The sequence below is a fragment of the Pogoniulus pusillus genome, chromosome 15, assembly GCF_015220805.1.
Source record: "Pogoniulus pusillus isolate bPogPus1 chromosome 15, bPogPus1.pri, whole genome shotgun sequence".
NCBI classification, from domain to species: domain Eukaryota; kingdom Metazoa; phylum Chordata; class Aves; order Piciformes; family Lybiidae; genus Pogoniulus; species Pogoniulus pusillus.
This window is the reverse complement of record NC_087278.1, coordinates 11,953,133-11,966,327: the sequence shown is the minus strand read 5'-3', so window position 1 is coordinate 11,966,327 and position 13,195 is coordinate 11,953,133. Positions and strand designations below refer to the sequence as shown.

Sequence of the window (13,195 nt, the reverse complement as noted above, 5' to 3'; positions counted from 1 at the left end):
GGAGGTTGTAGTGAGGTGGGTGTTGGTCTGTTCTCCCTAGTAAGAAATGATAGGGCAAGAGGAAATGGTCTCAAGGTGCAGCAGGGGAGGTTTAGATTGCATAGTAGATGAATTTTTTTTCACAGAAAGGATTCTCAAACACTGGAATAGGCTCCCGAGGGAGGTGGTTGAATCACAATCCCTGGACTCATAGATGTATTGCTGAGGGACATGGTTTAGCACCCAGACTTGGTAGACTTAGCTAATGATTGGACTTGATCTTAAGGGTCACTTCTAACTGAAATCATTCCATGGTGAACTTCAAGGTTTTTTTGTTACCTCATTTCTGTAAGGAGAGACTAAGGTGTTTTCAGTCTGCCCTGGCTGGCAGGTTGACAGGTTGTTTCAAACAACAGAGCATAGAGTGTTTCTTTCCAAAGCTGAACTTCTGCTCGGTGGTTTGTATCATTTTGTATTCACCAGCTCCTGTGTGTTGATGTCGTGATGCTGAGCTAATGGTGCTGCTATTCCCACACTGCTTCAAAATCTGCTTGGTACCTGGACAGTGACTCATTCTTACACCTTCGTGGTTCCCTCAACTGCAAAAATGTGTGGTCAGGAGAGTTCTTGTTGGTGTATCAGCCATGTGGGGATTGCACCCAGTGAAGTGTATTGATGGGTACCTTTGCAATTGCAAAACCTTTTCCATTTTATTTCTTTCCTGTAGGCCTTCATGTTTGAGATCTCAAGAATGCTCTCTAGTGCTGGGAAATATTTTGGTACATGAACTTGTGGAAGAAAAGGAAACACTTTTTTAATTGGATATTTTGTGAGCCCTTGAACTTCACTGGGGTCTGAATTCAAAGACCTTCCAGTCCTGTTCCTGTGTTAAGAAAAGTCAACAATGATGGCAATTGAGTGATTTTTCTACTCTTAAGCATAGTTCTCCTAGGTGAGGTCAGCATTTACTTGAGTCATGTAACATGCAACAATATGTTTTGAGAACTCTTCAGGGTTAACTACTATTTTCAGGCTCATCTTTTTACAGCAGTTTGCCTGATTTCAGACCTGCACAGTTAATTTCTGTAAGAGGATCCAGCTGATACATGCAGTGAGAGTATAAGCTGTTTTCCAGAAATGCACATTTGCTTAAGATGCAATGGATAAAGAGGGAGGTCAAAGTCAAAGATACTTTGAATTATTTTATTTAGAAAGTAGGAGCATTTAATTAGAGAAAAATAAGAGAGCAACAAAACCTTTGTGAGTCTGTTCAGGCTCTAAATTAATCTATATAAAGAAATCTGGCATGGTTTACAAAGGAATGAATGGTGAAATGTGAAGAATCATAGAATCATAGAATCATAGAATCAACCAGGTTGGAAGAGACCTCAAAGATCATCCAGTCCAACCTATCACCCAGCCCTAGCCAGTCAACTAGACCATGGCACTGAGTGCCTCATCCAGTCTTTTCTTGAAGACCCCCAGGGACGGTGCCTCCACCACCTCCCTGGGCAGCCCATTCCAATGGGAAATCACTCTCTCTGTGAAAAACTTCTTCCTAACATCCAGCCTATACCTACCCTGGCACAACTTGAGACTGTGTCCCCTTGTTCTATTGCTGGTTACCTGGGAGAAGAGGCCAACCCCCACCTGGCTACAATGTCCCTTCAGGTAGTTGTAGACAGTAATAAGATCACCTCTGAGCCTCCTCTCCTCCAGGCTAAACAGGCCCAGTTCTCTCAACCTCTCCTCATAGGATTTGTGTTCCAGGCCCCTCACCAGCTTCGTTGCCCTTCTCTGGACATGTTCCAGTACCCCAACATCTTTCTTGAATTGAGGGGCCCAGAACTGGACACAGTACTCAAGGTGTGGCCTGACCAGTGCTGAGTACAGGGGAAGAATAACCTCCCTTGTCCTGCTGGCCACACTATTCCTGATGCAGGCCAGGATGCCATTGGCTCTCTTGGCCACCTGGGCACACTGCTGGCTCATCTTCAGCTTACTATCTATCAGTACCCCCAGGTCCCTTTCCTCCTGGCTGCTCTCCAGCCACTCAGTCCCCAGCCTATAGCGCTGCTTGGGGTTATTGTGGCCAAAGTGCAGAACCCTGCACTTGGCCTTGTTAAATCTCATCTCACTGGCCTCTGCCCACCCATCCAGCCTGTCCAGGTCCCTCTGCAGGGCTCTCCTACCTTCCAACAGATCAACACCTGCTCCTAGCTTGGTGTCATCTGCAAACTTACTGATGCTGGACTCAATGCCCTCGTCCAGATCATCAATAAAGATATTGAACAGGACTGGGCCCAGCACTGATCCTTGGGGAACACCACTTGTGACTGGCTGCCAACTGGACGTGGCACCATTCACCACCACTCTCTGAGCTCTGCCATCCAGCCAGTTCTTGATCCAGCACAGAGTGAATCTGTCCAAACCATGAGCTGCCAGCTTGGCTAGGAGCTTCTTGTGGCAGACAGTGTCAAAGGCTTTGCTGAAGTCCAAGTAGACTACATCCACAGCCTTCCCCACATTCACCAGGCGGGTAACCTGATCATAAAAGGAGATCAGGTTGGTGAGGCAGGACCTGCCCTTCCTAAACCCATGCTGGCTGGGCCTGATCCCTTGGCTATCCTGTAGGTGCTTTGTGATGGCACCCAAGATGACCTGTTCCATGACCTTGCCTGGCACTGAGGTCAGGCTCACAGGTCTGTAGTTTTCTGGCTCCTCCTTACGACCCTTCTTGTGTATGGGAATCACATTGGCCAGCTTCCAGTCTTCAGGGACCTCTCCAGTGAGCCAGGACTTCATAGTCCTTACAGCTGGGTTTCTGTTAGATGCCTCAGCATGAATCCATTTCCAATGGGCATTTTTATTAATTTAATATAATTATTAATTTAATATAATTAGAAATTTCTTTTGGTTTATACCATGAGATTTTAGTACTAAGGGAGAGGGAGGAGGCAAAAAATTTGCAATATGGATGGCATTAGATAGTGCAGACCCATGAATGTGGGCAGTGCAGGCGCCTCCTTGCTTGCCTTGGTCTCTGTCACTCTGCATAAGGATATAAAAAATTGAAGTCAGTGATCATTGGGTTATTATTTGGTCTTGGTAAATTTGCTGTGTGCTGAAGAAATAGCTTGATTAAATGTCTTCAAGCTCCTTGTAATACAAATAAAAGCATTGAATACAGGATAGGTATGGTGGTACTGAAGCATGTTTACAGTAGATGAGAAGAAAAAGGGTAGAGTAGTATCTTCAGACTTGCAGTACTGGAACCACAAGTTCAGATTCTGTTTCTTTTACTCTCTTTCTCCTGAGATGGACATTAGGTTGGAAAGTGGTACTTGAGGTGGCAAAGCTAGTTTGGAACTGAATTATGGAATGTTTGAGGATTCCACACAGCTTTGCCCCAAACTTTGCTGCTCATTCCTGACAAACAGACTTGTAGATTTATTGCTTTCCCTGTTGTGTAGTCATTTGTGGTGATATATGTAAGTACTGCTTATTTGCTGGTGTTTGGCCTTTGACCTGCCTTTGCACAATGCAGGTAGCTGTGCAGTGACAAAAGCAATGTATGGTCCATGGAAAGCCAGCAGCCTCCTGTGCCTGGGAGAAAGTGAAGTCTGACTCCTCATCCAGGAGCACTGGCACTGTAAGCGCCAGTACTTCAAGAACTGAGTGTTTTGCAACATGTCAGTGCAGATATCCGTCTGGAGAGAGGAAGAGTGGAATGACCTTATATTTTTTTTTTTAATGTTTCCTCTGTATTTAGGTGAGATTTTGGCTACAAAGTGTATTTCTGCTCTGAAAGCTGAAGAGTCACACAACCACTACTGCATCTGGTGTTGGGGTTGCTCTAAGTTCTGCTGGGGCTGTTGCATTGTTCTAAGTTTGGGATGTTTCCATGATGCACACATATTTTTGTCATGAAACAGGAACAGCACTGGCAGCTCTGTGGCAAACTCTGGAGTGAGTGTTCAGGAATGCATGTATATTTGTGCCAAAATCTGCTTTGCATTGGACAGTGGTGCAGAGGTGGAAATGAACACGATCAAAACCAGAACAGATATAATAGGTACCCCTGGCTTTGGATGAGTTTGCATCAAGTATTAAAATATCTGCTTCTTGTACAATTTTGGGTATCTCCAGGTCTTCATTTTGCTCAGTACTTTTTTAGTTTGGGATTTTTAAATCCTTGGGGATTGAGCTCTGGCTTGTGTTTCAGCTGAGCCCAGAGGGCAGAAAAAGTGTGAAGTGTATTTGTTGCATATTCGATTTTCCCTATGATGTTGTTTTTTTCTCCAGTGGTTTGGGAGTGAGGGCTTTTGGGACTTGTAGTTGAGTGGTGGTTTTGTTTGTTTGCATCCTACTGATTTTAAAATGTATTCTCTGCATTCCTCTTCAGCCTTTCATCTACAGGCTGCTGGGTATGCTGAGGCCAAGGGCAACATGAATAAAATAGTTGTGGGTATGGCCCATTCTGGATAAATCCCAGACAGATCCCTGTCCCAGGGAGGGTACAGATGAGGAGAAACATTGAAAGAGGTGACAGAATCCAAATCTACTTGAGTGCTTTGGTTGTCTCTTTGTGCTCCATTGCTTCTCAGGAGTATAGAAGCAACGTATGGCTGTTGTACATTGCTGGATGGCACAGAGCAGCCAGGGGCATATCAAGTGGAGTCTGTCCCCGTATTCATCATGGAACAACTGACTGCTTAATTTCCGCTCTACTGAACTGGAGGGAAGAAGAGAGATAAAATAATGGGCAAAGAAACACACAGGGCTGACTAAACTGCACAGAAAGAAAGGACACTGAACACTGCTGGTTGAGAGAAAAGGCAGCTTCTGCTGTTTGTTTCTGGGCATACTGCACAGATTTTTTTTGTGTGTGTGGAATGATAGTAGCAGCAGCAACAGCCAGAAAAGCAAGGGGAGGAAAAAATTCTGGGTTTCAGGCCTTTGGAAACTTGAGACCCTCACCTGTTTTGTCGAGTACAACACAGTATGGCTAAAGCTATGGCTGAAAAAGCAAGTGGATAATACCAGGCAGCAGAGAATTAAAATAAGGAAGTTGAACTGTAGCCTGTGAAAGCAGGTGGTAGCTATGTAAATGTTTCTAATTCTAAAGAAAAGATACTCATAATGACAAAGTTTTGCCTTTTCCCCCCCCTCTCTTGACTTGGCATGCTCTTGTCTTGCTGGGGAGCAAGACCCTGCCATATTCTTCTATCAGGCAGTTAGAGCTTTACCAGTGTAAATAATTCTGATAAAAAGAGATTGGATTTTTCTTCTAAAAAGCATTTTATTAACTTTTTCTTGGAAATATTTTTTGGGGATAACACTTGAAGCTAGAAACTTGGCAGAGTTGCATGCCCAAGCACTAGAATTCCCTTTCTCTTCCATGCTGGTGAAAACCACATCTGGTCCAGCAAACAACTCCTGTTGCCCCACTGGTCACCCACTATGGTCAATTCTAGTTTTGAAGATGGCATAAAAGTATCAGATGCTTGGCTGTTGCATGCCTTTACTAATCTGCAACCCAAGTAAAACCCTTTGGCATGATATACACTGTCATTTGCAATGGTTTTGAACAACGGCACATTTTGCCTCTCACTTGCACTTTTTGTCCTAAGAATATACTCCCCTCACTGAAGAGCAGAGTAATTAATCCTCAGGGCTGTTTGTAAGGATGAGGCTTAGAGTCCTAGACAAAGTAGAGGGTGAAATGTCTGTGTCCCACTGCTTTCTTCACTCCTGTACATATTATGGTTTCATACAGTTTGAATCTTATTTGTGAAGATACCTTAAAACAACTTTTCCCCCTACCCTTAAGGTGTGTGTTCACTCAAAAACGTTTTCTCATTGGATATTATTTTTTTTCAAGAGCCCATAAAGCTGTTTGTGCTCTATTTCTTGTTTTTAGAAATCTCTTTGAGTGTTAGATCAATTACACATCTGTTTTCTGCTGGGAAGACTCCTCCAATTTTGCTTTAATTTCTATCCACTAAAATGATAAAGAGTAATCTAAATTAAAAAAAAAAAAAAAAAAAAAAATTTCCAGGAGAGAATACTTACTAAAGTATGCCAGTAAGGCTGCATTTTAAGTGCAGGTGTTGTGCTTCTCATCCTCTGTACATCCCCAGAGTATGAATGTCGGTCATTGCGCCAAGTGTTTTGTGAGTCAGCCACTGGGTGATAGCAGGAGAGAGTTTGCTCGACAAACTCTTGTTGCTTTTTGTCCTTTACCTCTGCTTTTCATTCTGTCTTCCCTGTTGCTGTGTCAGGTGTCCTGGTCTTTCTCTCCAGGAGACTCTTGTTCCTCTCTTGTGAACTTCCACACATGCATATGGGTTTACTGTGGTTGTTAAAACCCCAGGGATGAGAGGAAGGCTGTTCCTGCCTCTGTATCTCCAGCATTCAATCAGGCTTTTAGGGATTTTTTCCTTGTGCTGTTACTGCACGTGAAGGGTAATCCCCATTGAGGTTGCTGTGTCCTTGCTGTGCTGCACAAAGCCATTGATCCTGCATTTCCTAATGTATTTCCATTTCTTTTTTTGGGGTGTGTTCACTGAACCTGTGTCATCTTTCTCTTCCCAGGAAGGATGTTTTAGGTTTGTGCTACAAATGCACACTGGACTGAGCTGTTTTCAGGAAGGAAATGGTTGTGAGGAGGGAATCCAAAGCAATTTGGTGGAGCTACCTAGATGGCTGAAAAGCATCCCCTCTCAGATGTGTTACCTGGTCTTGCAGTGCTCCAGTGCAGTGACATTTGTGCGCTGTTTCCTAACTGAAATAAGCATGGATTAAGGTGGCCACTCTGTTACATGTGTTGGTAGAATCATTGATCAGTAGAGCCAGATGCTTTATATTTACTGAGCTGGGAAACTCTGTGAGTTCTTCAGGAAAAGACTGGATGAGGCAGTTGGTGCCATGGTCTAGATGACTGGATAGGGCTGGGGGATAGGTTGGACTGGATGATCTTGGAGGTTGGTTGATTCTATGATTCTTGCTCTGAAGGAAAAACATTAAATATGTACCTTTTCCTTAACACATTTTACAAAGTCTGCTTGGCCTATAGAGGGGCTGAAACTCTGTTCAGGAAAAAAGAGTAAAAACTAATGGGAAAAAAAGTACACTTCCTGCTCTGTCTTGTTTCCAAAGGTAACTGTTGCATATGACACAATTGGAGATAAGATGAAATTAGGTCATCATGAAGAGATACAATTGCACTGCTTGCAGAGAGTCTCCACTTGTGCGTCTTCCATCAGAATTGGGGAGGTGGTGCTGTGGGATGGAGAAGAGCTTGCTTTCCAATCACTTCTATGCATCCTGTTACTTTGGGATGATAACGTAACCTTTGCTCATTCTGGTTTTGTGGGGTTTTTTCCTCATGTGTGACAGTGATTTTGATTAATAAGTCTCTGCCTCTGCTCTCTATCTGCGCCTGGGGGTTACATGCCATGGCAGAAAGTGACTTTTGTGCCTGGATGAATGTGTGTGTAAATTATGTGGCTTTCCTTATGTCGTGCCCCACAAAAATTCACAGCTGTAAGGGCTTCTGCATAATGGGCTTCTGAGGCCCAAGCAGTTCAAATGCTTGGAGTTGTATTCACAAAAGAAGCTCAAAAAGACTGTCAGTGACTCTGGGGGTATCTTGACACTGTCTGTGATTTTGACAGTTGATGTTGGAATTCCTCTTACAGGACTTTTATGTCTTATGTATAATTTTAAAGCCAATCTTTAAGAATTCTGTTACTGAGATACTGTTTCTAACAAATTTGTGTGGGTTTGGAGTAGCTCCTAGGAGGCATCTTTGGAACTCTCTTGACCTCCTCCCCAGGTAGTTCTCTAGGTTTTTCTGTAAGAATTTTCTCTAAGGGACTTGAGGATGCCTGGGGAGGTTGTGGAGTCGCCATCCCTGGAGCTGTTCAAGGCAAGATTGGACGTGGCACTTGGTGCCATAGTCTAGCCTTGAGCTCTGTGGTAAAGGGTTGGACTTGATGATCTATGAGGTCTCTTCCAACCTTGGTGATACTGTGATATTCATAAGAGCTAACAAGGGCCAGTGCTGAGAGCTTGAGTCACCTGTGGTATTGAGTCGTAGGTATTGATTGTCTTTGAACTCTACACAGACAGGCTTTGTCCATGTAACAGTGTGGTGGTGGTAGTAAAGTCCTCTGTACTGGCTGAAATTATACTGGACTTCTCCTTTTGTTTCTATCCACTGTAGGTGTTCTCTGCCTGCCGGACAGCTTGAACCTTCACAAAGAACAGCAAAGGTCAAACAAGCCTGGGGAAGTTCAGATGTTCAGCCAGTCAGAGCTGAGGACCATCGAGCAGTCTTTGCTTGCTACACGTGTGGGGAGCATTGCTGAACTCAGTAAGTACAAGGCTGTTGAAAACGTTTTGGTTTCTTTCCTCAGAGTAATGTAAAGCTGCTTGCGTTGGCTGGTGTTGCAAAGAGGAGATGAGAGGGCATGTGTAGCTTTGAAGCAAACACTGGCTCAGATCTATCTGTTATGTTGCAAAGCTGAAATTCTAGGAAAGAAGTCTCATGCAGTCTCAATGCAATGCCTATGATTTATTTGCATACACTGCTCTCACCCCTAAACACGGGAGGTGCTTTAATTCATTCTCCCTGTGTTGCATTTGGCCAGGCTGTGAGATGCTCTTAGACTTGTAAATGCCTGTGGTATTACTGTCCTGTCTCATTTCACTGGGATGATTCTCTGTAGATGGGCAGGCAAAAAACCTGAAGGTTGCAATAAATGAAGGAAACGCTGTCAAATTTACATCAGAGCTTAGTTCAACCACTGTTGCAGGTGGTCCTTCACTCTACCTTTTCTTCTCCAGTTGTGGCAGAAAGAAGAATTACAACTGAAACCTACACATGAGAAGTTTATGGCTGGAGGATGAATTATTTATAGTTGATCAAAACACTTTTTGAGAAGTCTGTGAATCTGTGGTATCTATCAGAATCTGAAAGCTTTGGTTCCAGCACAAGCAAACTGTAGGATGCAGATGCCATGTGAATCCTCATGACATGTAGAGATAAAATTACCAAAAGAAAGCTTCCTATCATGCATTTATGGTAGAGTTAGGGATATGAAGCTATGAGTGGAAAAATGGAAACAGACAAAAAAAGTTGTTGATACTTTCTTTTCTCTGAGGTCTGTCACAAGTAGTTTTGTTTTGTTTTGTTTTTCCTGAGTTCTATTAGGAAATTTTGGATAGAAATTGCAAAGACTGAAGCCTGTGAAGATATAGGCTGCCTAGCTTACTGATACCACTCCTAAAGAACATGTACAGGTATCTCATGTTCATTTTGGTGGCATTTTCTGCAGCAATGGGAGTCTCCTCTCTAGCTCCGTCATAGCACCCAGACTCAGTTTATGTGCTGTTCATGAGCCCTGTAGATGTAACCATGGATATTTGTCTAGAAGCCAGAATAGGAATGTCTGTTTTCAGACTGCTAATTTTTCACTGCTCTGGTGAAATGTCAGCAAGCCAAGAGCACTTGCATGCCTTAGTGTGAATTGTTGCCGTGTCTCTGCAATCAGGTGGTTGGTGTTATTCATATTAAGTAATTTATGCTTGCTTATTTGATGCACACAAAACACAACAACAATACTGCCTGTATGCCACTTTAATTATGCATGATACAACTCCCTTTCTCAAAGTACATATAGTTGTGTTTTATTAAATAGGTAATCTGTGGCTATTTCAGGAGTGGATTGTTTTTTTCACCTCTGTACCCAACCCAAAAAGCCACAGTCCTTCATTACCCCCTCCCATCCCTTTGTAATTTTGATTACCAGAAATCTGTCACGTCTAAGTAGTCCTACCTTAGATGCAAATGGTTGGCAGAATTTGCTTTCTCTGTATTTGTTGACTGAAAAACAGTCTTCAGGGTGGCCACATTGAAGAAAAGAGCACATCAGTGGGAGTTTGAAGCAGCTGTCAGAGAGGTTGGCACTTAGAGCACACTGGTAGCTCTCCAGAAAGCCCTCTGGACAACTGTGGAGCATACCTCCATAGTTGCTACAAGCAGATGCATGTTGGGGAAGAGGTGGTAGGAGGAGTGGTAACTGGCAAAGCTTGCAAGGCTTAATGCTTTGGAGCAGTGTTGGTTCAGAGCTCAAAACGGAGCTGTGACACTTGGACACATGTTGGTGGGCAAAAACATATGAATTTGGGGGAAAATCATAAACTGCAAAGAAAATGGAGGGATGGGGAGCTCAAGGGGGGTTTGCACTTTTTTCAGTGCCTGTGTTTCTGTCTCTGACACTGGGAGAGGTCTGTGACCCAGAGGTTAGAATAAAGCCTCTGATATCGAAGGGGACGGGGAAACCACAGTGTGGGGGCTGAAACACTGAGCAGGGAAAAGCCAGGGGGGAACACCTGGGGATCAGAGTGCATTGGTAGGGAGATGAAGTAGGTAAAGGAGGATTTATTATTGCCCTGGTAGTGTGAGGAGGATGGAGAGCTTTAGAAGTGGTGGTGTAGAAAGGAAAGAGGATATGGCAAGCTCTGACATGGAGCAAATAGGACTTGATGGAAGGGTTAGGTACACAAAATGTATGTAGTCCTGCTCTTGTAGGGATGAATAAAGATTCTAGGGGAGACTCTCTGGACATGGGGAGTGAGTGGGAAGGACAGAAGCTTGACCTGCTGAACCGATAGAGTGAGCAGTCCTCAGGCATGTGTTCACAATGTTCCACTGGCTTGCAATATCCCAGGAGCCAGGACTTCATTTCTGTTATTTTCAAAAGAGCACAAAAAACAATGGTCTTGCCATAAGAGTATTTTAATTTTACCTCAGAGAGACAAAAAATAAAAAGAGGGGAAAAGCAATTCTCATTGAATGAGGTCTCTTGTAGTTTATTGACATCAATAATTAAAATATTGCAAGTAGGCAGAATCACTGAAATTAGCAAGGAAAGTCTTCCCCTGCTCTTGATTCTACCCAGTGTGCAGTGATGTGGCCAGCTGGAAGCTTTGAGACCAGGAAATCAAATCTGACCCCTGGCAGACAACAGCTGGCAAATAGGGACTGCCCAGAACCTCTATATGAGATCAAATCATAGTTTCTTCACAGTCTGTCCTAGGTGGAAAACAGGTTCACGAGGTGAAAAGCCTTGCATCCTGTGGTACCCTCACCTTGCCTTACATGTGGTGGCTCTTACTTGGCATCTGCCTTTGTTTTCTCCTGCATGCTGTCAGCATTGTGGCTCATCTAAACAATCTTTTCCACATGGCCCTGAAGGATGGCAGAGGAGAGAGAAAATTGAGGGAAGGTAGGATGGAGGCTGCCATTGAGGGGTCCTTGTAGCTGGGCAGGTGCAACCAGACTCACAGATGCTGCTCCATTCCCTCCCAAACCCTGCTTGCCTGATGATTCTGCTCTCATCTCCCAGGCTTAGCAGGCAGTGGGCACTGGTGATCACTGAGATGGTACTGCCCAGCCTAGTGGTGGCAGGGTGAGGTAGCACGACTGGCCCTGGGATGCTCTGCTGAAAAGAGGTGATGTTGCCGATTTGGAGGAAAAATTAAAGGAGGATTTATTCTCCAGGACTTGGAAAGAGGAATGTAAATAGAGACCTAATTCTGCAATGCAGTTAGAGTGCTAATGCATGATTCCAAGGAAGAGGCTTGAAAAATTAACGTGAAACCTTATTCATTAAAATATAATGAACAATGCACAAAGTTAAGGTACAATCATAAATCTGGCCTATGTTCTATTGGCATTTAGTATTCAGAAATTGTAATTGCCTACTACTGTGTGTTTTAAAATAATGTGATTTCATTTGAAATGCTTATTGTATAGAGAACATTGGGAAGAACTGAAGCACAGCAAAAAATAATAGGATTTTAAACAGTAGCCTGACAGTATTTCATTGTTGAGTGTTACAGAAAATATTTCACATGGTTATTGTTTTTATTTTATTTTTTTCCATTTATTCCTGAAGTTTCTCATATTTCCAAACCAGATGTAGAGGAGAAGAGGAATAGATCAGTGGGGTTTTTTTACAGAAAGTTTTGGGAATCCTTCTGGATTTCTAGTTCTGTTTTATTTCCTTCCCCTTCAGACAGGGAAAAATAAGCAGGCTGAATAGAAAAAGAGAGGAATACTGTAGAGATCCCATGGTACTGCATTTTGACTTTTGAATATTTTTCCTAACTTCTTTATGTGCATGTTTGCAATCCACAAACATTTGTGTTCTGTTTATCTGCTTAGTACTCCAACACCCCCATTCATCATCCATCTGAAAATACAGCTGCTGGCATGGGGACCAGGTGCAGAAGGAATGAGGCTTGTAACTTCCATGTTTTGGTGAATCAAGGAGGGTTCTTTTTTGTGCATTGCATGTAGGTGGTGACAAGGAAAAGCAGAGCTTTAAGGCACATTGGGTACCAATTCTTGCACCAAGAAATATTTCTTCCTCCCTGCCTTGGGGTGAAGGCCACGAAGTGTTACTAGATGGCAAACTGGGACAAACAACTCCATCGCTTTCCGGGGAGCCCAGTCTAAAGTCTGTATTCATGCAGGTGGTTTTGTTCCTCCAGGGCTTCTACCTTGTGTGTTTAAGCCCACTCTGGTTTGATGGTTACTGGCAAAAGGTATCATCTTGGTAGGTAGGAGATGCTGGAACTTCAACCCTACACCACCCTTCCCCAGTGCACCAACATATTGGCTCAGAACTCCTGCACATACTTTACTCCTGAACTCATGTGCATCACAACATGTCTGGGTTAAAACAGCATTTCCCTGTCCATGCTTTGCAGAGTTCAGGCCACAGTGGGCGCTCTTCAGCTGGCCTACTCAGCCAGAGGAGGCTCTTAAATTCAGTGCTCAAGGACATGGATATACGTAAAACCAAATTAAATCTCAGAAGAGTTGTCCACAAGACAGTGGCAATCTGCAGATGGAAGGCTTCACACCAGGTCAGCAGAAGAATAGCTCACCCGGGTCAAAGCTTGTTTTGTTGGGAGCTGACATGGTTTAAGGGGAATCAGACACAAACATTATGCTTGCCACACTGGATTGGAGATTTTGAAGGTAATAGTGTTGTGATAATAGGTATGTAAACTTCAGAAGGTCGAATTATTATTGTGGCTTTTTATGGGATGTATCCACTGTCTAATTGATCAGTTTTCAGAAGCTTTGCAAACACTAAATTGCATGCAAATGCTTGCTCTGTGATATAAATAGAAG

The 13,195-nt window shown here is 43.4% G+C and overlaps 1 protein-coding gene across 4 annotated transcripts in view; it reads left to right on the top strand.

The window, feature by feature from the left end:
* The window catches only part of ABTB3 (ankyrin repeat and BTB domain containing 3), a 189,885-nt gene that overhangs the window by 105,131 nt on the left and 71,559 nt on the right, over positions 1-13,195 (top strand). For all 4 annotated transcript variants that reach the window (XM_064155384.1, XM_064155385.1, XM_064155387.1 and 1 more), the window contains exon 2: positions 8,210-8,359. In XM_064155384.1, the coding sequence (XP_064011454.1) occupies positions 8,210-8,359 (150 nt within the window). The remainder of the gene's footprint in view (positions 1-8,209; positions 8,360-13,195) is intronic.